The 23,994-nt window shown below is 37.4% G+C and overlaps 1 protein-coding gene and 1 long non-coding RNA gene across 3 annotated transcripts; both read left to right on the top strand.

The window, feature by feature from the left end:
* Positions 1-2,847: 2,847 nt before the first annotated feature.
* Positions 2,848-14,042, top strand: LOC130412201 (uncharacterized). 2 transcript variants are annotated; one of them, XM_056737381.1, is made up of 10 exons: positions 2,848-2,983; positions 4,255-4,339; positions 4,521-4,743; positions 5,044-5,294; positions 5,555-10,944; positions 11,037-11,214; positions 11,379-11,596; positions 12,011-12,283; positions 12,370-12,476; positions 12,709-14,042. In XM_056737381.1, the coding sequence occupies exons 2-10, from the start codon at positions 4,268-4,270 to the stop codon at positions 12,918-12,920; spliced, it is 6,924 nt and encodes a 2,307-aa protein (XP_056593359.1). In that variant the 5' UTR covers positions 2,848-2,983; positions 4,255-4,267; the 3' UTR covers positions 12,921-14,042. The 2 variants fall into 2 exon arrangements, with proteins under 2 accessions (XP_056593359.1, XP_056593358.1); XM_056737380.1 differs by having other exon boundaries at positions 2,848-4,339.
* Positions 14,043-21,841: 7,799 nt separating this feature from the next.
* LOC130412030 (uncharacterized) lies at positions 21,842-23,498 on the top strand. The gene is made up of 2 exons (XR_008905151.1): positions 21,842-23,169; positions 23,313-23,498. It is a non-coding gene; the product is annotated as an uncharacterized LOC130412030 (long non-coding RNA).
* Positions 23,499-23,994: the final 496 nt, after the last annotated feature.

Here is a 23,994-nt window from a genome sequence, read left to right as displayed (position 1 = left end):
TATTCTGTTTTTCACTTTCACATGGTTTTTCTGTATACCACAGTCTTTACCACTGTGTGACTTTTTATCTGTGTGACCCAAAGGTCAAAAGTGCATAAGCGCTTCGTATAGGCCTATGCTAAATATCACGTCTGTCCCAAACAGATAAGACAAAGTGGGAAGTGCACATTAAGGCTGGGGACAAATTTCCTACAGAAACAAACTGTATTCATTTCCTGTATTATAAAAATACAATTTGTTAGAAATTACAGTAAAGGGTGCCTTTAGAACCGGGCATGAACTCTATGCCATTGAGCAATTGGTTTACCACCAGAGGGCATTGTCTCACCAATATACATAATGAAATCTCTTGGTAATGGAGAGCATTTTATATAATTTTAAAATGAGCTCTGTTGCATAAATTTCATTCTGACATACACTGTTAAACCTTATTACAGACACCATGATTAGTGGAGACATGGAGCTTCTGCTGAAACGCTGCATGATTCTACATCACCCCCTTACCTCACAAAAGCTCAGATCTGCTATAGGTAAGAAAAAAATATGAATAGGGTTCAATAGACATGCATTAGACAATACATAGTGAATAAAAATTAGAGGAAGGCAAAGTGGCAAAGCACAACTGACAAGACAAAAAATGCATCATGAGATGTGGAATATTGTACAACAAAAGATAATAAATACAAAATATAACACAAACTGATAGTGTAATGGTGCTGTTCATGTTGCTGCATTTAATTATATTCTTGTGTGTAATTCCAGGTGACAGCATTCAGTCTCAGTGTCCCATTTTGTCTGATGATGGTATCCGAGGCTACTACAAAGCAGGATACAAAAACCTGGTGTCAGAGTACAGCCGTATGGGAATCCTGGATCAGAACCAGCGTGTGAGTCTTGATAAGTGGGTGTCTCAGGATAAGCATGAGGATACTGATACTGTGGAGTATGGACAGGTTCTGGAAGGATTAAAGTGAAAGTGTCTTTGTTTTTTAACCTCGTTATTCAATTTCTTTAGTGCCTCATTGTGATGATGATGATGGTAATGACAACTAGAGAATGTTAGATGATAAATAATTGATTGATTGATAAATGCCACAGAAATGTGTGATAATATGTTTGTAGGAACTATGAAGGAGGATAGAATATGATCATTTAAAACTCCAAATCAGTCAAAATGTCTAGAAATATTGTGTTCTGTTAATTTTCGATTTTCTGTTAATTTTGTTCTGTTTTTACTTTGGCTTTCATGAAAATAATAATGTATAATTTTTTATAATAATATGCAAGCAAAAACATGTCCATATTTCAAGCCTCTAAATTAAACGTAAACAAATTAAATATTTTTTATAATCAGTTGAGTAAAAATTTTACATGCATCATAAAATGGTTACTAATCTACTTGATACTTGTATGGATTGATATGTGTTAGTTTTAAAGCTGAATTTATTCTACAATTAAAAATTACTGGCTATGTTATGTTTGTATATAGTTCAAAATTCTATAAATAATAACTGTAGATAATTTAACATTTTTATTTTATCAACAGAACATTGCCAAAGCTTACAACCCAGTGTATGTACTATAAATCAAACATGATTTTTACAGTCCACCATACAACTACATTACAGTATTACTTCACAGGTTTAATGCACTGTTAAAAACGCATAATGGTATTATTTCTTTCTTTTCATTTTTTAAATATATATATATATATATATATATATATATAGTACTAAGTATGTCACAAAGGACACATTTACGGTACACATGATTTTAAGTGTGTAAAATAAATCTATTAATATGAGCTGTCTTGTTAATGTTCACTGTATATTACTGTATATCACATGAGCTCTCAGTGTGAAGGACTGCAAAATACTGTATTGCGCATTATCTCAATGTGTCACCCCCTCCCGTCTCTTGCTGCTTCTCTCACATGGTTTTCTGTATACCACAGTCTTTACCACTGTGTGACTTTTTATGTGTGTGAACCAAAGGTCAAAAGTGCATAACCACTTCGTATATGCTGAATATCACGTCTGTCCCCAACAGATAAGACAAAGTGGGAAGTGTACATTAAGGCGACACATCTAATTTGTTTAGCCAAACATGGTAATCTTTATTCTTATTGGTTATCCATTGATATGCAAGATGTAACCATTAAAACAATACTGTGTCAGTGCCCTTTTTTTTACAGCCTTAATCATTCCTGGGGACAAATTTCCAACAGAAACAAACTACATTAATTTCCTGTATGATAAAAATACATTTTTTTAGAAATTACAGTAAAGGTGCCTTTAGAACCGGGCATGAACTCTATGCCATGCAGTACTTGGTTTACCACCAGAGACACCTCACAAATGCATTTTAGTTTTTTTTTACAGCGTTGTCTTATTTTGGAACCAAACTCTTCATAAATATTTATATATATTTTTTTTAATATAATATTTACTATGTCACGTACGACACATTTACGGTACACATTTACACATGTAAGTTTGTAAAATAAATATTTTAATATTATGTTCATGAAAGATATTCCTGCTGATAGCTGTCTTGTAAATGTTGACTGTATAAAACACATCACACATCATCTAAGCCGTTAATAATGATTAAAAAAAGCTCAAACACTGGCACTTCTATCTTATCGTATTATGGCAGAAATTTTGTAACACAATAGAAATCACACACTAGCAACAACATAAAAAAAGGGCTACATCCGTCCCTCCTCAACACGCAGTGCAGTTATGTGCACGAGCGGTAGAGCCACATGCACGTTCTTGCGCAAACATTATATAAACTGGGAGCAAGTCAGTAGTCACAGACTTTTACACAACAGGTGTTGGAGACTGAAGAATTCTCGGATGAATGCGGTTCTCCTGCGAGGTTAATGTAAAGTTACCCAAATTACTCTTTCAACGTTCATCTCATCTGGCTGTTCCTGCAATAAAAAGGAGAATCAACAATTATTGCCTTAAAGAAGCACGTGAGCAGTCATTTTTAAAACCTCTTTAGTTCACATTTGTAATTTTTTATAAATCCTTAAGGATTGTGGCTTTTATAAGCTTGATGCAACCAGATCTCGTAACATTTCGACTTTAATCTGGTAACATTTCGACTTTATTTTCGTAACATTTCGAGTTTATGCTCGTAACATTTCGAGTTTATGCTCGTAACATTTCGACTTTATTTTCGTAACATTTCGAGTTTATGCTCGTAACATTTCCAATTTAATCTCGTAACATTTCGACTTTATTCTCGAAATCTTTTTTTTTTTTTACGTGGTAGCCTACTAAAACGCCGTCGTATAGATGTGCTGCTCTTTGCTGCCTCCCTGAATTTTTTCTCCCTCTCCTGAATCCGCCTCTTTTAAGTTGGTATCTTGGCTTCAAACAATACCCAAAATAGTGATAGCATTTAGGCATTTAACCTTTTTGGATAAAATAATTCATGTGATGCATTACTTCCATCATTCATTCTTCTTGCTAAAACGAAATGTGAGAAACTAACTATCAGCAAAAAAATAGTAGCCTATATCTGTCTTATTATTTAGGCTAAACGTGGCAAACTCAGCGTGGATTTATGAAGATTTTATTTCATTTAACAAAACTTGATGATGATGATCGTTCGTTTGTTATACATCACAAATTCACCTTTTCTGACAACGTTGAGTCGTCTCACCCGACAACCGCGACACTCTCCTTTGTCCTTTGCCCTTCCTCTACTGACTTTCATTTTCGGTGCCCGAATATTAAAGTGAATGAGTCTTTGCGTTGTTGTTTTTTTATCTAGGCCTACGTGAATTTCTGCATTCATTGTACGATTTATTTTTTTAGGGCAACGTGAGTCGAGAAGGGCATATGGGCAGTTGCCCGAGCAACCCCCCTGTGCACGTCCCTGGGTTACATGTATATATTTAAATTGGCCCGTTTAATGTTTTAATTTAAGGAACAGTCTGTTGCCACAAGTAATAATTTGGAACTGAAAAGAGGTTTTTACAAACAGTAGATTACTTTTGAGGTGAGGTCTGTCAGTAAACATAAGTAACATTGTAATTGCCTATCTAATTTGATTGTATGCTTTTATTTCTTTATCTAAAGGTTTTATGCATGTGTAACATGTTGCACATTTTTATTTCTATTTATTTTAATTGAGATTTTCTTTTTAGATTTTTTTCAACACTTTTCATTTTTGTTCAAATTTTAGATTTGTTTGTGCTTTAACTGCAATATACTGAGCAATGTTTAATGTGAACAGAACATCCTGAATAATGGGTGCAAAGGTTTCAGTCAAGAATCACACTCCTTATGGCTGGTACTTTGACACTCAGGACAGAAGAGGGGTAAGAACTTTTGGTGCTTTCATAACATAAGATTAATTACGGGATTCTGTTTTCTATATCCTGCTTCATGCTGCTCTGTTTAGCCAAGTATAGAACGATAGCATAACATAATAATATTTTTTTTCTCTGTTATTTGTTCACTGCATTTCTGATGGACACTATGAATCATTCTGTTATCCAGTATAAATATGTTGGTGCTGGCTGCACAGATACTTATGAAGAGAAGAAATTAATCCATCGCTACATCTACATCAGATATGAAAAACACACATGGGATAGTTTTAGGTATGAATTTAACACCCATAAAGGCGACACCTCTTTTATCTTGAGGGAAACCTACGAACGTTCCCAAATTCAGATGCACTGCACCTCTGAGGGTGGCACTCATTACTGTTCCAACTATGGTACGTTCCTGCAAACATAGTTCTACATCATATTATGCAGCCAAAAGTATGTTTACTGTACCATTACACTCATATGCGTGTTGAACATCCCACTGCAGCTGTATTTCCCCTTTGCTGTTATATTAAGTTCCACTCTTCTGGAAGGACTCTTCAATGGATTCTTGAAAATAAATGTGTGAATTTGCAATGTGCTTTATAATATGGGGATAAAATGATAAAGGCTTTCCAAAGCAATGCAACTTAAATAGCCTAAACATTATTGTTTCTAATCTTGTGGTGTCTGATGATGTCTTTAAACAGGAAAAATTGAAGACGATGAAAGACAGAGACAGCAAGAAGAGGAGAATAGACGTCTGGAACGTTTGCAACGTGAGCAAAGGATTCAACAGGAGCTTGATAGAGAAAGTGAATCGTCCAGACAAAAGCTTTCTCGAGCAACCGAGCGCCTCCGTGAAAAACAGAGCTTTAGAGGTCACAAGCAACATCATGAACGCACACAAGCTCTCCATCAGCAAATAGAAGATGATGCTGATGCGATCGAGAGGGACGAGGTATGATTTAAATCAGATAAAGCTTAATAAAAACATACTGTATATGCAGAAATATATATATAAATCCTACCCAGCTTTCCTGTGGCTCAGTGTTTAGCGCATGGCGCAAGCAATGCTAAAGTCATGGGTTCAATCCCAAGGGATTGCACATAATCAAAAGCAAATTAAATGTAAGATGTCTGATTTCTGCCAAAAAAAAAGAAAAATGTAATTAAATATCACTTTTTTGAGTGCCATTTTTGCTATGCACCAATATTTAGGTTTTTGATGTTGAAGAAAAATTCAAAGAGCTTCTGATAGAGTATCAGATCACAGAAGACAAAGACATACAGAACTATCAGATTTGGGATAGGATCAACACACTCCAGAACGAACTTACAGTTCAATATTGCAAAGAAAACAACCTGTCATTATGGTCTCATGTCATCTTTGATGGTGCTTTAGGATTCAATGCACTGTCTCTTACTGAGCAGCTCACAGTTCTTGAAGCATCTCTACAGTTAATCCTGCACAAGAGCACTGAAGATGCTAAAGATTATGAAGATCAGCCGCTCGGCTGTGAGAAGAAGTATGACTATCTCTTGGGTTTGGTGGAGCAACTTCATGCCACCAATCCAACTTTGGCAGAACGCATTTTATTAAATGTACTTGACAAGATTTCAGAGATTAACCCACAAGGTAGGGAAATTTTAGGTCAACTATTGTTTAACAGAATTTGGACACCAACAGAAATAATGCTTTTCATTTGCAAAAGTCCGGAAATCAAATGCGATCAACTCAATTCAGTTCTCCACACAGCACAAACCTATCACCTGAACTGCATCCTCGTTCTCTCAGCTCTTATGAATGAAAACCCCTTAATGTTTCTTCAAGAACAAATAAGAAATGACAAGGAAAAAGATGCTGATACAATTGTCAAGGAACTTCGTGAAGAAAACTGCCCAGAAAATGTCTTGGTTGTGTTAAAGGAAGTGCTTAGATACATGGAGTCTGAACTCCCAAAATATGAATTGGTAGACCTAACCGAAGAACAAATCAACAACTTGAAAATGAAGATAAAATCTCTTAATCTATCAAACCCCGATATCAAAAATTTGAAAGATGTATTAATCGGAATGTCAATAGCAGTGCAAGACTGCTCAACGATCAGTAATGACAATACAAAGATTCAAGGTTTTTTTCCAAGACGTACACAACTAGCATCGTTGCTTTTGCTCCTCCTGGCACAGCTGTCAGAAAATAAAGGATGTCTTCTGGAGATCGGCACAGGTGAGGGCAAGTCCTGTATCTTAGCCATGTTTGCAACAATTCTTGCCATTCGTGGAACAAAAGTGGACATTGTGACAAGTTCTCCAGTTCTTGCCCAACGAGACCAAGAAGAGTGGAAGACGTTTTTTGAAATGTTTGGTGTCACCTCATCTGTAGTACCTCCCCACTACTCAAGCGCCCAGTCACCAGAGGAACAAGAGAAACACCTTAAAGATGCTTACACACAACAAATTGTGTATGGAACAGTGGGAGTCTTTGCAGCAGACATACTTAAGCAGGAATTTGAGAAGAGGACTACTCGCGATACAAGGCAGTTTGAGCTTGTCATAGTGGATGAAGTGGACTACATGACTTTGGACAATGGAGTTCAAGTGACATTCTTGTCTCATGAATCTGGTGGATTTAGGCATGTGGAGCAAGTGCTTTCCAACATCTGGGCCATGATTTCTAGTTGTCAACCAGTAGAAATGTTTGAAACGGGGGAGATAAAATGGGCGACAAGGATACAGTACTTTCATAAAGCTGTGACAGCAGCCGTTATGGGACTGGAAACATCCGAGAACTTTTCAGCAAATGAGATCTTGTTGCCTGGTATGACTTTGGGATTCTTCACCCAGGAGGATGTTGAAATGATAAATCAAGCTGAGAGCAAGAAAGAAAATGAAGGTGAGGATGGAATGTCTAAAGCGCTAGCTGAAATCATGAAGAAATTTGGAGTTACACAACAGTTTGATCTTCTGAGTATATTTGAGGAGGTCTTGGAGAAAAGCACAGTGTTTAAGTGCTATTCTTTAGAGAACAAGAAAGCCAAAAGTTTTGAAGCTCGGGAAAAACAAGGTGACCTTAAGGTTGAAATGCTGCTGCTGGAAGGAGGACTGGCGTGCGAACTCATGTCTGAGAAATCACTCATTGATGCAACTGTAAGCACAATAAAAATGTCTATCAAGTACTCAAGTAACTTCCAAACAGCCAAAGACTCCAACAACGTCACTGTCGTTCCTGTGTTCTTGAAAAACTACGTTGAGAATCAGTTGCCAGTTTTTGTGGAGAATGCACTTAAGGCTGTTCAGATGTCACAGGGCCGAGAATACATGATCGACACCTCATCGGCCGCTGAAAGAGACGCTACTGCCAGTAATGACAAACACGTGTATAATGCAGTTATTCCAGTGGACTTCAAAGCAAGCGGTGTGTTGGAGAAAAACAAGAAATGGGGTAATGGTCTGCAGCAGTTTTTGGAGTTCAAGCACCAGCTTGCCATTTCACCGATATCCAACGTGACAAACTACATGTCCAATTTTCATTTTTTCAAAAGATACCTCAGTGGGAGTGGTATATTTGGTGTTTCTGGTACATTAGGAGGTAAGGCAGACCGAGACTTTCTGTCAAGACACTATGAAGCAAAGAGCTACAATGTACCTGCACATCGTCATAAAAGAATGGTGGAGCTTCCAGTCAACCAGGTGAAAGGTGGGAATCACCAATGGATCCAGACAATTTGTGAAACTACATGGAAAGTAGCAGAGAGAGGACAAGTTGTCTTGGTGATTTGTGAAGATGTTAAAACAGCAAATGAACTTCATGGGAAAATGCAAGATGGAGGCCGAGTAAAAGCAGAACAGATCACTCTGTACACAATCAGTCAGAAGCACAACATTGAAATAGAGAAATTCTGTGGTGGCAGAATCATCATTGCGACAAATCTCGGAGGACGAGGAACGGACATAAAAGTGGATGAAAGTGTGAACAAGCAGGGGGGTCTTTTTGTACTTCTTACTCACTTTCCTCACAACCGAAGAGTCGAGAAACAAATATTTGGTCGTACGTCTCGAAAAGGCAATCCTGGGATGGTCCAGATGGTTGTGAACTGTGATCATCTCGCACCAGCTTACCAAGGTCAGTCAGTGGAAATCATGCGCCAGCTGAGAGAGCACTATGAAATTAAACGAATCATCGACATGGAAAGTGATGAGCTGGTTGAAATAAACCTCAAGGAAAATCTGTTCTCCACATTCTGTAGATTGCTGAAAGACTTTGATGAACGATACACTCAGGCAGAAAAACTGGATCCCATGAAAATGAAGCTTGAGAGTCTTCCTGATTGCTTTAAACGTTATCAGGCTAAGTTTGATTATCAGCCTGGCGTGAATGCTTTAAAAGAATCTTGGGCCTTGTGGTTGACCCTACATGAGGATCACATCAATAGACACGATGACTTCAGTCAACTTGAAGCAGATCTTTTTGGGAAGATAAATGAAATGAGTGAAAAGCTGCTGCGAGGAGAATCCGATAATTTCTACGATCACGTCAGACAGGCAATTGTAAGAACCGATCTACACTGCCAAAACAAAACCAACAATTCCAATGGAGCTGAATTCTACTGGCAAAACGTTGTTACCTCTGACCCTCATTACAAAGCTGTGGCACTCTATAACCAGGCGTACATCACCATCAACCTTGGCAAGGGTGACTATAAAGCAGATGCAGGGAAACTGCTGGTAGATGCAAAGAAATCCATTGATGTCTACATCTCAGAAGTCTCAAACACAATGATCTCATGTAATTTATCAGTCACTGGTAACAAAGATCATAGCACAGCCTACAACAACTTTCAGAATCAAATGGACGCCAGAATGAACATCTTTAGATGTTGGATGAATTACATCGATAATGCTATGCTGAAACTCGAGGAGCTGGAGAAAAGCAAAGATGATGCCATTACAGAGGAGTGTTCGGTCTACATGCTGTCTGAAGAAAAGAACTTCATCATCACAAATGAGCTGATGTCATTGTACGACTACGGCCTAGGAATTGTGTTTGAGGTGAAAAAGAAGCCCAAGTTTTGCATTGACGCTTTGATATGTTTCATACTCGGCATGGTTCAGGTTCTCGCTGGAGTTCTTATTTGTGCGTTTACGCTTGGAACAGCCAGTCAGTTTGGAATGGGTCTGATTTCTGAAGGAGTGTCTGACATGATCAGTGGAATAGAGGGGATGGTAAAGGGCACATTCGATTGGGTGTCGTGGGCGATATCCAAGAGCATCAGCATCGGGCTCGCTTTACTAACGGCTGGCTTTAGCACTATCAAGAAAGCAGTTACCAGCGTATATAAGGTGACGAAAAGTCTCCTCAATGGAACAAAATCGTTCTCCTCTGTTGCATCTGAATTCATCAAATCAGGAAAGGCAGCATTTACTTCATTCAAAGGTAGCATTCAGTCTGGTGTATCATCTGTCAGTAAGCAATCTTTTAAGTCTGCTATGAAAAACATGACTACGTCTGGGGCACTCAGACAGAATTTCAAACATGCGAGTGCATATGCCATTAAGGAAATCGGGAAACAGTCTGTGATCACTGCCATGAACTACGCAATTGATGCCGCACTTACGGAAGTTTTTAAAAACATTTTACAAAACAGTTTTAAGAATGTTGTTACTTCCTCAGTGAAGCAGAACAGTAAACTGGATCAGACTCTCGTTGAGTTCATCAGCTCAGGCGTTCCAAAAGCTGCTTTGCAAAAAGAAATTTTCAAGATTGACCAGAATTATGAGAAACAAATGAAGGAATCAGTTGGTATGCTCTGTGAAGAGATAATTCCTCAGCTCATACTAGACTGTACCACAGCACAGGAAGTTATCAGCAGACTCACTGAGGTGTGTAACGCTGCAACAGAGCTCATGGAAAAAGCTAAACTGTCAGGTGTGCTTGAAGCAGCAAAGGTGGTTCTGAAAGTAGCCGAGTACTCAACACGCCTCTGTCAAATATTGGATACCATACAAACAAAAGAGCTAATAGACGAGAAATTTGTCCCTGAATTACTGGAGAGCATCAATGAGCTTCAGACAGAATTTAGCAAGTATGACCAAGATGGACGACACAATTTAATTGATGTACAACGCCTTAAAGCAGAACTTCTACAGGAAATCGCTCATAAGGTTTCTGAGAAATTCATCAGTTCCTGTTCTGAACAAATGACTTCTTTAATGACCTGCACATTTAAGACCGAGTTAAACATTGCTGCAGGAAAGGCAGTGGACAAAGTCATGCGGAGAAATAAAACTCAACGTTTCTTTGATGACCAGAGGGAAAAACACAACAATAGATCTGCCAGCCACAAAGAAGTGCAACAGCTATCTGATGAGGATAAAACAAAACTAAAGCAGTATACAGAAGATATATGCAAAGCAGATCAGCCCGCTACAGCCCTTGATGTTTACGTGCTCACAAAAAGTAACCTGCTGGATGGAAAAGGAATTCATATTACTGTCGTTGATGAAAATGGAAAACAACTGACTGAGGAACATCACCTGGGAACCAACAAATCAGCAGGCGATATAAAACTGAGATTAACCAAATCTGCCAAAGACCAACATGCATTAAAGTAAGACATTATACATACACATATAGAAATACATTTCAGTGTTGGTGCTTATGAACTTTGTGCATTGAATATAGTTACCTTTTTGAAAACAGAGCTGTGTCACAGCTGGACAGCGGCCGTTTTGACATTGTACAGGATGATGGCAAGATAATCAGCATCAACACAGATGATCAGAATGCTCTTTATCATGCTGTAATGCATGCAACTGGCAGCAAGACAAAAGACCCGAAGAAGGAAGCTATGATGTTACGTGAGAAAGTGAAAAATGAGGCAAGTGCATTTCATTTTTGGCTCAGATGTTTTGGAACAACATAATACACATCCTGAAAAAAACAACTAAAATGTTTTAGTTGTAAATAGCAGGTTGTGCTTCAGAAAAACATACAGAAAGATGACAGATGTGTTTAATCTCACTCATGATTTTTTTTCATAAGGTCCTGGCAAACCTTGAATCGTACAAACCTGTTCTGATTCTCCAGAGAGGATACGACACCTCAAACAAACACCCTAGTAAATACAGCCTAACTGGAAGAGGTAAAAAGAGGACAAACACTGGACTGCAAGAATATTTCCAGAGCGTTAAATTCATCAAAAGTGATGAACGCATCCTCATCAAAATGTACCATCTTGGATTTGTTGGTGAATATAAAAGGTAAAGAAATGCACACTAAAGAAAAAGTGTTTAACAAAAATTATAATAAATACATTTTACATTTACATTTAGTTAGCAGACGCTTTTATCCAAAGCGACTTACAGAGAGTTTAGGCAGCAATAAGCGATATGTCATAATACAATAATAATACAATAGCAATAATACAATAGGTGCTGATACAAAGTTACTAGTTTCAACAAAACCCAGACCAATACCTGTTGAGAGAAAGAGAGAGGGTAAGGTTTTTTAACAAATAATTATAAATTAAATATTTAAAATAGTAACAGCACACTTTTCATTCTATACAGCAAAGGAGCTATAGATCTAAAATGACTAGTGACAGTTTAAATAAGTACATTTCTTGTTAATTTCATTCAGACTTATTGTCAATAATTCTCATTTTGTCTTGGCAGTGTTGTAACTGCTCGGAGGTTGAGTAAAAACACCACTGGGACACTCAACACCAGCCATATTCCACCCAAGGACTCCATCAGACTAGTGCAGATATTCCTTGAAAATCCAAAGTCAGCCAGCGAGTTTAAAAATAAAAATCTGGAGCTTTATAAACTGATCAGCAGCATAAAGACTGACAAAAATGGACAGAACCTGATTGGCATGGAGGTTCTGGGACAAGATCACAGACAGGCTTTAACTACGGGTCCAAGCAGCCGGTCACAGATGGCCAGGTAACATTCACACTCGGTTATGGGCAAGATCTTATAGGCAATTATATTCCAGTTAAGTTGCTTACAATGTTTTTCTTTTTTTACAGGAAACTTCTAGCAGACACCATGATTAGTGGAGACATGGAGCTTCTGCTGAAACGCTGCATGATTCTACATCACCCGCTTACCTCACAAAAGCTCAGATCTGCTATAGGTAAGAAAAAAATATGAATAGGGTTCAATAGACATGCATTAGACAATACATAGTGAATAAAAATTAGAGGAAGACAAAGTGGCAAAGCACAACTGACAAGACAAAAAATGCATCATGAGATGTGGAATATTGTACAACAAAAGATAATAAATACAAAATATAACACAAACTGATAGTGTAATGGTGCTGTTCATGTTGCTGCATTTAATTATATTCTTGTGTGTAATTCCAGGTGACAGCATTCAGTCTCAGTGTCCCATTTTGTCTGATGATGGTATCCGAGGCTACTACAAAGCAGGATACAAAAACCTGGTGTCAGAGTACAGCCGTATGGGAATCCTGGATCAGAACCAGCGTGTGAGTCTTGATAAGTGGGTGTCTCAGGATAAGCATGAGGATACTGATACTGTGGAGTATGGACAGGTTCTGGAAGGATTAAAGTGAAAGTGTCTTTGTTTTTTAACCTCGTTATTCAATTTCTTTATTGCCTCATTGTGATGATGATGATGGTAATGACAACTAGAGAATGTTAGATGATAAATAATTGATTGATTGATAAATGCCACAGAAATGTGTGATAATATGTTTGTAGGAACTATGAAGGAGGATAGAATATGATCATTTAAAACTCCAAATCAGTCAAAATGTCTAGAAATATTGTGTTCTGTTAATTTTCGATTTTCTGTTAATTTTGTTCTGTTTTTACTTTGGCTTTCATGAAAATAATAATGTATAATTTTTTATAATAATATGCAAGCAAAAACATGTCCATATTTCAAGCCTCTAAATTAAACGTAAACAAATTAAATATTTTTTATAATCAGTTGAGTACAAATTTTACATGCATCATAAAATGGTTACTAATCTACTTGATACTTGTATGGATTGATATGTGTTAGTTTTAAAGCTGAATTTATTTTACAATTAAAAATTACTGGCTATGTTATGTTTGGATATAGTTCAAAATTCTATAAATAATAACTGTAGATAATTTGACATTTTTATTTTATCAACAGACCTACAACATTGCCAAAGCTTACAACCCAGTGTATGTACTACACTGTAAAAAAACATGTGAAATCTACAGTAATTCACTGTGTTCATGCACTGGAAATAATGTATTGGGGGTCACAGAGCATTAAAGTATATTCAGTGAGAAATTACAATACTGATCAAATATTGTGAATATCACATTAGAGGAAAGTGCTAGAAAAAACGACTTTGTTAAGGTAACCAACACTGGCCTGTAGTAAATCAAAACAATCAAGCATGAATGTTCATAGTTCTTTATTATAAAAGGTTTAAATAATTAAATTAAATATTTTACCAGTTCACAGGTATTACAGTTAGTCTTGGAATTGAGAAACTTTTGTGTGATATTCAGGGCACCTCTGAAATGGGACATAATCCAAAACTAAGTATGGTCATTATTTAAGGATACAAATGTCTTGCACAAGCTTTTAATAGCTTTTTTTCTCTTTTGAGTCTAGCACAACTAGACTTTAAACATTGAACTGTTTTATAATCTTCTGTGAACTGATAATTAAATATTTTTGTGAAAATAGACGTTTCTGAAATAAATAATTTATTGATTTGTGATGAGGTTTCGTATACAAGCAGCAAAAATGCATGGCATTGACACAGGCTTATGACGTAGGCTACTGGTGGTTCTACCCGCGACGTCAACTTCCTGCAGCCTTAACCCTGATCAAACTCACCTGTTTGTAACTCCCCAGTAATGACTTAAACGTTATGCAGCGCTGCGCAAATCCGATCACAGAAATGACAGCAAAATACCGTGACAGGGGAATCTGAGTGCAGCATGTTCCGTAACTATTACAATATGGCGTCCCTTTCGGTCCAAAACAATAACTACCCAGCACACACACGTCTCACTCAACGCGACGTCTGCGTCTTCCGAGCGTATGGAAAGCCGTTTGGGTCATATTTCGCCATCAACCAGACGCCTGGTGTTCAGAAGACGCCTGCTTTTACGGCGTTTAAGACATACAGACGCCTGCTTTTACGGCGTTTAAGACATGCAGACGCCGTAAATTACGGCGTTTAATACATACAGACGCCTGGTGTTCAGAAGACGCCGTAAATTACGGCGTTTAAGACATACAGACGGCTGCTTTTACGGCGTTTAAGACATACGGACGGCTGCTTTTACGGCGTTTAAGACATACAGACGCCTGCTTTTACGGCGTTTTAAATGCAATGTGAAACGCCGTTCATTTCGGCGTTTGAACTTCCATAGTACGCCGTAAATTACGGCGTCTTTGTTACACGGAAGCGCCGTAATTTACGGCGTTTTCTATAATATTAAAATCAGCCCCGCCTTTTCTACACAGTCCCGCCCCTCCACTGAACAGAAAGACATGTGTAGTAGAATGTCGATCTGAATAACGTTTCCTGTTTTTAACTTTATTGCGAATAATGCTTAGACTTTCATAATGTGATATTTTTCCATTGGACGCGTTTATCCTCCTTTTCGTTTATCATATGTGTACGAGCGGCATACTTCAGAGCGAGTACGTTCATGACACTTCGTGCGTTTATGTTTGTGAAATCAATTGACTTCGTGCGTGTTGTTGTCATCCTCGGTGGCGTAGTGGACAGCGTGCTCAGCAGCGGAACTTCATCTCTTTCAACGATTGGAGTTCGACTCCGCGATCCTACAATTTTCTTCATTCCTTTTGAATTGTTCTATTGAGTCATGTCTTTAAATGTTGGAACACTACCTGTTGATGGCAACTTATTAAATGACAAGAAACGCTTATTACAAGCCAACGGTCTAAGGCCTTAATGCATGCAACAGCTGCGGGCTAAGTCTGCTTACTGTACTGTGGCTGTTGTGAGTATGTTTTTATTGATTAAAAATGATTTCCCATCTACGAACCCGTTTGTATTTCCATTTACATATAGACTGCACATGCTGCATGCATTTAGTATAAACCCCTATAAGCATTTGACGATCAAAAATCTAAAAATGGAGGAGACTGTTCACATACAGAAACAATAAGGGAAATTCTGACCAAAAAACATATTGTTGGGCTATTATTTTATAGCAATTTTTAAAGGAAAATATGGGCCTGTTTTATAACTTACTTATTGGTAAATACAGAACAACAAGCAAAAAATGTGCAATAACGAAAGTTATAGCCTACGCATAGCCATCTTAAGCTAAATTGTCAAACAAAAATTAAAGCCAATTGATTAGGCTGTTTAATGCACATTTACGGATTCTCAATTACAAAAAACTAGAAATTAAATTAAAAAAAATGTACACACAGTCGCCTAACTGCAGAACGTAAAAGGTATGCAACACAAAAGCACTGGATATTTAGGTTATAATATACGCTCCATCCACATCGAGCTGAGTTTCTTTATTGAAAAAATAGGTGCTTTGACGAGTAAAATAAATCATATCTAAATTAAAGTTTGTTTCTCATTCTCAGTCTGTTGTTGTCGGCTGCGGAGAAACGGCTGACTACATAAATACTGCCTTCTTTTAGAGGTTGCTAAGCGATCATGTTTGTTAAAACGTTTTGTATTTTGGGATGGCTATTTTGACGAGGCAGTCGACGCCGCGTTCACTTATCTTAGATTTCGTGTGGGACTTATGCATAACTGCATTATGTAAGTGATTTTTATTCATTTTCACGAATAATAAATAACTCCCTTAACTCTTATTTGCTTTACCAAATTATTTAGCCTTAATTATGCGTGCGTGTTGTTCTTTTCAGGAGGGTCATGGGCTTTATTATATTTATATGGGCTATTTTATAATAGATGGTAATGTATTAATATGATCAATTTATAAATGATTGCAAAATTTAGATGTTTAATTCAAGATGTTTGGTGTCAAACCAAGAGTTAGAAAACTTGTTCATCATCTCCAGCAGGGTGGATCCCTGTATGGACTGCTCACTGGCCCTCCCCAAAAGATCATCAGACAGCTGCAGCTGAAACAGAACGCTGCTGCTAGGATTCTGAATAGAAAATCTGAGCACGTCAGCCCAATCGACAGGTCACTATATTCCGGTTACATTTAGAATCATTTTTTAAGGTATTTTTAGGCTACTTGACTATACGTCACTCAATGTCCAATAGAACCCAAATGCATTGCAGATATGCGCATTATAAAATAACCAACAGACTACTCAGATCATTAGAATCAAGTCAGTTAGAGATAACAAAAGTTGACTCAAAACAAGGTACGTCAGCGTTAAGAAACTATATGCCACCTGAACCCGCAGGCATCAGATGCTCTTCAATATTAGCTACTTTTTCATCCAGATTAATTAATTGAATTAAACATCTTAATTTTGCAATCATTTATAAATTGATTATATTAATACATTACCATCAATTATAAAATAGCCTATATAAATATAATAAAGCCCATGACCCTCCTGAAAAGAACAACACGCACGCATAATTAAGGCTAAATAATTTGGTAAAGCAAATAAGAGTTAATGGAGTTATTTATTATTCGTGAAAATGAATAAAAATCACTTACATAATGCAGTTATGCATAAGTCCCACACGAAATCTAAGATAAGTGAACGCGGCGTCGACTGCCTCATCAAAATAGCCATCCCAAAATACAAAACGTTTTAACAAACATGATCGCTTAGCAACCTCTAAAAGAAGGCAGTATTTATGTAGTCAGCCGTTTCTCCGCAGCCGACAACAACAGACTGAGAATGAGAAACAAACTTTAATTTAGATATGATTTATTTTACTCGTCAAAGCACCTATTTTTTCAATAAAGAAACTCAGCTCGATGTGGATGGAGCGTATATTATAACCTAAATATCCAGTGCTTTTGTGTTGCATACCTTTTACGTTCTGCAGTTAGGCGACTGTGTGTACATTTTTTTTAATTTAATTTCTAGTTTTTTGTAATTGAGAATCCGTAAATGTGCATTAAACAGCCTAATCAATTGGCTTTAATTTTTGTTTGACAATTTAGCTTAAGATGGCTATGCGTAGGCTATAACTTTCGTTATTGCACATTTTTTGCTTGTTGTTCTGTATTTACCAATAAGTAAGTTATAAAACAGGGCCATATTTTCCTTTAAAAATTGCTATAAAATAATAACCCAACAATATATTTTTTGGTCAGAATTTCCCTTATTGTTTCTGTATGTGAACAGTCTCCTCCATTTTTAGATTTTTGATCGTCAAATTTTTATAGGGGTTTATACTAAATGCATGCAGCATGTGCAGTCTATATGTAAATGGAAATACAAACGGGTTCGTAGAAGGGAAATCATTTTTAATCAATAAAAACATACTCACAACAGCCACAGTACAGTAAGCAGACTTAGCCCGCAGCTGTTGCATGCATTAAGGCCTTAGACCGTTGGCTTGTAATAAGCGTTTCTTGTCATTTAATAAGTTGCCATCAACAGGTAGTGTTCCAACATTTAAAGACATGACTCAATAGAACAATTCAAAAGGAATGAAGAACATTGTCGGATCGCGGAGTCGAACTCCAATCGTTGAAAGAGATGAAGTTCCGCTGCAGAGCACGCTGTCCACTACGCCACCGAGGATGACAACAACACGCACGAAGTCAATTGATTTCAAAAACATAAACGCACTAAGTGTCATAAACGTACTCGCTCTGAAGTATGCCGCTCGTACACATATGATAAACGAAAAGGAGGATAAACGCGTCCAATGGAAAAATATCACATTATGAAAGTCTAAGCATTATTCGCAATAAAGTTAAAAACAGGAAACGTTATTCAGATCGACATTCTACTACACATGTCTTTCTGTTCAGTGGAGGGGCGGGACTGTGTAGAAAAGGCGGGGCTGATTTTAATATTATAGAAAACGCCGCTTTTTACGGCGTCTTAGTTACACGGAAGCGCCGTAATTTACGGCGTACTATGGAAGTTCAAACGCCGAAATGAACGGCGTTTCACATTGCATTTTAAACGCCGTAAAAGCAGGCGTCTGTATGTCTTAAACGCCGTAAAAGCAGCCGTCTGTATGTCTTAAACGCCGTAAAAGCAGCCGTCTGTATGTCTTAAACGCCGTAATTTACGGCGTCTTCTGAACACCAGGCGTCTGTATGTATTAAACGCCGTAATTTACGGCGTCTGCATGTCTTAAACGCCGTAAAAGCAGGCGTCTGTATGTCTTAAACGCCGTAAAAGCAGGCGTCTTCTGAACACCAGGCGTCTGGTTGATGGCGAAATATGACCCAAACGGCTTTCCATAGATATATGCACAGAGAACGTGCGTCTGCCAAAACGCCTGGAGAACGTGCGTCTGCCTAAACGCCTGGATAAACTATATCTTGTGACAATTAAACATGTTTTTTTAGAGTAAGAGTAAAGTAATTATGATTTTTGGTTTAATCTAAAGTTTTAAACCTAGTAATTGTTACACTCCCTGAATTTTAATAATTATTCAACAATAAAATAACGATTTTTACAATTTTTCAAAAGAATAAAAAGTTACAGCTACAGAAGACCTCATTGAAATTGTGTAATTTAACGGTTCTCCACTTCATCTCTAATGACTTTGTGATATACAGAAATTTTAATAATCACTTGTAGGCTATGTGTTCCCAAATCTTTGTTCTCTCAGATCGCAAGCTAGTTTAAATAGTATTTATTTAAATAGTATTTATTTAAACATTATAAACAATAAAGCCAGATATTCTTAGAATTTAGATACCAAACGGCAAGACTCAATAGAACATTTTTCTGTAACACCAGTGCCCAACAGCAGCCCAGTCCTTCCTCCTTTTTTGCGGTGAAAGTGATTTGGTAGTCCCATATAACTTGTTGCTGCTGTCATGGCAATATCAGCTACCTTAAAAAATATTCAAACTGAAATTCACCCTGAATGATTATAATACATGATGACAAAAGCCCAAAATGTCAGTTATCAGTTGTTATCATGATAAACACTTATAAACCCTCCATATCTGAGTATTGTATTGATTGCAAGAACATGCTCCTAAATTGAATGTTAAGTGTTTTAACTTTCAAATTATGCTTAGTTTTTGATGGTTGATTAGATATTAAAACAGAGGAAATAACACTATATACACTTTAAAAAAAAACTCTGCACGTATAAAAAATGTCTTGTCTCCAAAATTACTTAACAAAATTACTTTGTTACTTAAATTAATTTATTTAATTAATTAACTCCTGAGTTTTTTGAGTATTATTCCAATAGGATTTAACAGCATTTGGAGTTGACATCACAACCATTAATTCCATTATTTTGTATTGTTTTTTGAGCGGGGTTCTATTCCTTTTTTTCAGTAGGCCTGGTCTTATATAAAAGTAATAAAATGTACAATATATATATTTCCGACCTAGTATAGTAATAGTAACTAATGATAGTAAAGGTAAAGATGCATAAAATGGAAAAACTCAATAAAGTAGCATGTAAGCTAGAACTATACCTCAAATGTGTAGGCTACTTAATGGTTGGATTTCAAAAGTGATAGAATAAAACTTGACCATCCAAAATGAGCTGTATGTATCATAAAATTTGCTGATGACTTAATTTGATCATTTTATTTTGCACTATTCTGTAAAAAAAATTTCCAGTTGGCATCTCAACCCAAAATGTCGCTACATAAGCGCCTCCTAGTGGCTGATATCCTAAAAAGCACCCAAGGTTCGCCTCTGGTTCTCTACTGTATCCTCGTTGGTTATGGTAATGGGGATACATAAAAAAAGAAAAACGGAAACAAATATGTCACAGTTAGAAGGAAACTATGAATGGCTCCAATTACAAGTCAGAAAATGTTCACACTGAACCATCTATTCGTAGGAAGAGGAACGGGATATAACCTCAAATTTCCACAGATAGGTTGTGTAACATCTAGGGAATGATTAGAAAATATTCCAAAATAAAGAATGACCGATTTTTATCCAGAAATCAAAAGTTGGTCAAAATTATTTAATGAATAAAACATATAGCCTAATATGGTTACTGTAGTAAAGCTTTGCTTTTGATTCACAGACTTTGGTTAAACATGCATTTCTCCAATTTTTGCTTTCTAGTGTGACAGTAGCATAATAGTCTTCACTCTGATTATAGTCAAAAACACGTTAAGACGAATGAATGTTGTCCACACATTGGCGAGTCTGTAAGCATAGCTAGTTTAGACGTAAAGACGCACGTACGTTCTCCACACGCATGTGTACACGCACGTCAACACATCGCGCGTTCTCCACACGCATGTCTACACGCACGTCGACACGTATGTGAGCTTGGTCAGTAAAGGAATGATACAAAAGGAGCGCCATATCCGAGCGCCATAAGTAGACGCTTGACACACTGCATTGAACCGTGTATAGGAGCGTGTTACAACACGTGTTAGCAAAAATGACAACAAATTACTTCACTGCTACACGTGAATGACACGTGACGCCTAACTGGACGCTTCACTGCTGCACGTGATTTACGTGACGTCTACGTCACGTCAACGTCTCGTCTGCGTCTTGAATTCAATGCAATAAATAGCAGAATAAAAAAAAAGTTAAGACGTGGAGTTAGACGTTCAGTGAGACGAATGTGTGCTGCAAAGTCATGTATTTGGACCCTTAGGAACGCCATAGACCGAAAGGGACGCAATAACAAAGTAGACGCTTGACACACTGCATTGAACCGTGTATAGGAGCGTGTTACAACACGTGTTAGCAAAAATGACAACAAATTACTTCACTGCTACACGTGAATGACACGTGACGCCTAACTGGACGCTTCACTGCTGCACGTGATTTACGTGACGTCTACGTCACGTCAACGTCTCGTCTGCGTCTTCAATTCAATGCAATAAATAGCAGAATAAAAAAAAAGTTAAGACGTGGAGTTAGACGTTCAGTGAGACGAATGTGTGCTGCAAAGTCATGTATTTGGACCCTTAGGAACGCCATACTTGTGAGTCTCGTTTGCTAATGATACAATCCGAGCGCCATAGACACACTGCATTGAACCGTGTATAGGAGCGTGTTACAACACGTGTTAGCAAAAATGACAACAAATTACTTCACTGCTACACGTGAATGACACGTGACGCCTAACTGGACGCTTCACTGCTGCACGTGATTTACGTGACGTCTACGTCACGTCAACGTCTCGTCTGCGTCTTGAATTCAATGCAATAAATAGCAGAATAAAAAAAAAGTTAAGACGTGGAGTTAGACGTTCAGTGAGACGAATGTGTGCTGCAAAGTCATGTATTTGGACCCTTAGGAACGCCATAGACCGAAAGGGACGCAATAACAAAGTAGACGCTTGACACACTGCATTGAACCGTGTATAGGAGCGTGTTACAACACGTGTTAGCAAAAATGACAACAAATTACTTCACTGCTACACGTGAATGACACGTGACGCCTAACTGGACGCTTCACTGCTGCACGTGATTTACGTGACGTCTACGTCACGTCAACGTCTCGTCTGCGTCTTGAATTCAATGCAATAAATAGCAGAATAAAAAAAAAGTTAAGACGTGGAGTTAGACGTTCAGTGAGACGAATGTGTGCTGCAAAGTCATGTATTTGGACCCTTAGGAACGCCATACTTGTGAGTCTCGTTTGCTAATGATACAATCCGAGCGCCATAGACACACTGCATTGAACCGTGTATAGGAGCGTGTTACAACACGTGTTAGCAAAAATGACAACAAATTACTTCACTGCTACACGTGAATGACACGTGACGCCTAACTGGACGCTTCACTGCTGCACGTGATTTACGTGACGTCTACGTCACGTCAACGTCTCGTCTGCGTCTTGAATTCAATGCAATAAATAGCAGAATAAAAAAAAAGTTAAGACGTGGAGTTAGACGTTCAGTGAGACGAATGTGTGCTGCAAAGTCATGTATTTGGACCCTTAGGAACGCCATATTACAATCGCTCTCGCGGTACTTTGATGTCACACGTCGTCCGGGTGCAGCGCCGCTGTCGCGGACGGCCAAAGACTATAGATACCAAGAGCCAAAACTCAATACAACGTTCCATTGCAACACCAGCGCCCTGTGATTTCCGCCGTTTCGGGTTGAAAGTGACTCGTCTTTTTTTCTTTCTCGATAGCAATATGAGCAGCTTTGTAAAACATTGAATCTGAAATCCAACCTGTATGATGATAATACATGATGACAAAAACATTAGCTCGCCAGAAACCATTTAAGTTAAAATCATTTTTACCCGCAAAATGGCGGCCGCACTGTTTGCCAAAAACACCAGAATTTTGCCTCTTGGTATCTATATTCTTTGGCGCCGCAGCACATTTTAACGCGACCAAGTTATCCGACCTTCAAGCAGCCTGTGATTGGAGTGTAGCTGCACAGATTGTGTAGTAGCGGTAAGTTTCTTATGTTTTCTTTGGACTAAACTTTGTCACTTCATAACAGTTACAAAAAAGTAGTAAGTCGTTGACAGTGCAGGTGGAAGTTTTAACGTTAAGGTGTCATCGTGGTTTATACGTGTAAAGAGTCTGAGTTCAATGCAGCTTCGATTTCTGCATTTATTTATCTGCATATTAAAATTCACAGAAATCTTGCAAACATCAGATATCAGTGTGGGCATGCAGAATGTCCTGCTGCATTTCATTGTCAGGATTAATCCAGAGTCCAGCAAGTCTAGTGCCAAGGTTCAGAGAAGCCAGAAAACTGGAAAGTCAGTACACCAAAAGAGGTCATACATGAAACCACGTGTCATTTCCTTCATCACAGACTTCACAGAGTTTGACTGGCAAAATAACTAGATTGAGGTCAATATTTATTTAATCTAAATATTTTTTAAATGTATATTTCATAATTTACTATTTTGTTTTTCAGAAATCTTCATGTGGAACAACCCGTTCAGCTGTGAATTATTATTATGTTTCTTTATTATATTTTAGCATTTTGTTGTTTGTTTAGGAAATGTTTTCAAATTGTGTTTTATGTTAAAATAGAGACAATGTATTTGTCAAACAGTGTGATCCACTTAAATAAATCCAAGCATAAAGTGCTTGAACTCCATTGAATTTGTACCGTGTTTTTTTTTCTTCATAGTATTATTCTTACAGTCAGAAACTCTAAGTCGTAAAGATACCAAACCAGAATAAGTGATCTTTGATTCATTTCCATTTTGGGTTTAGGTTCACTTTTAAGCAATAATCCTAAGAAATTAAGTAAACTAAAACCACATTAATAATTATATTTTAAGGGTCTGTTTCCAAATCATCTACATTATCTGTAAAAAAACACAGTAACTAACTGGCAGCCATTGACAAGTAACTTAATGTAAAAAACAATCACAGTAACTAACTGGCAGCCATTGACAAGTCACTTAATGTAAAAAACAATCACAATTACTAACTGACAGCCATTGACAAGTAACTTAATGTAAAAAACAATCAAAGTAACGAACTGGCAGCCATTGACAAGTAATTTAATGTAAAAAACAATCACAGTAACTAACTGGCAGCCATTGACTAGTAACTTACTGTAATAAACAATCACAATTACTAACTGA

The sequence above is a fragment of the Triplophysa dalaica genome, chromosome 22 (genome assembly GCF_015846415.1).
Source record: "Triplophysa dalaica isolate WHDGS20190420 chromosome 22, ASM1584641v1, whole genome shotgun sequence".
Taxonomy (NCBI): Eukaryota; Metazoa; Chordata; class Actinopteri; order Cypriniformes; family Nemacheilidae; genus Triplophysa; species Triplophysa dalaica.
The sequence above is the reverse complement of the archived record's forward strand: the minus strand, read 5'-3'. Positions and strand labels throughout refer to the sequence as shown.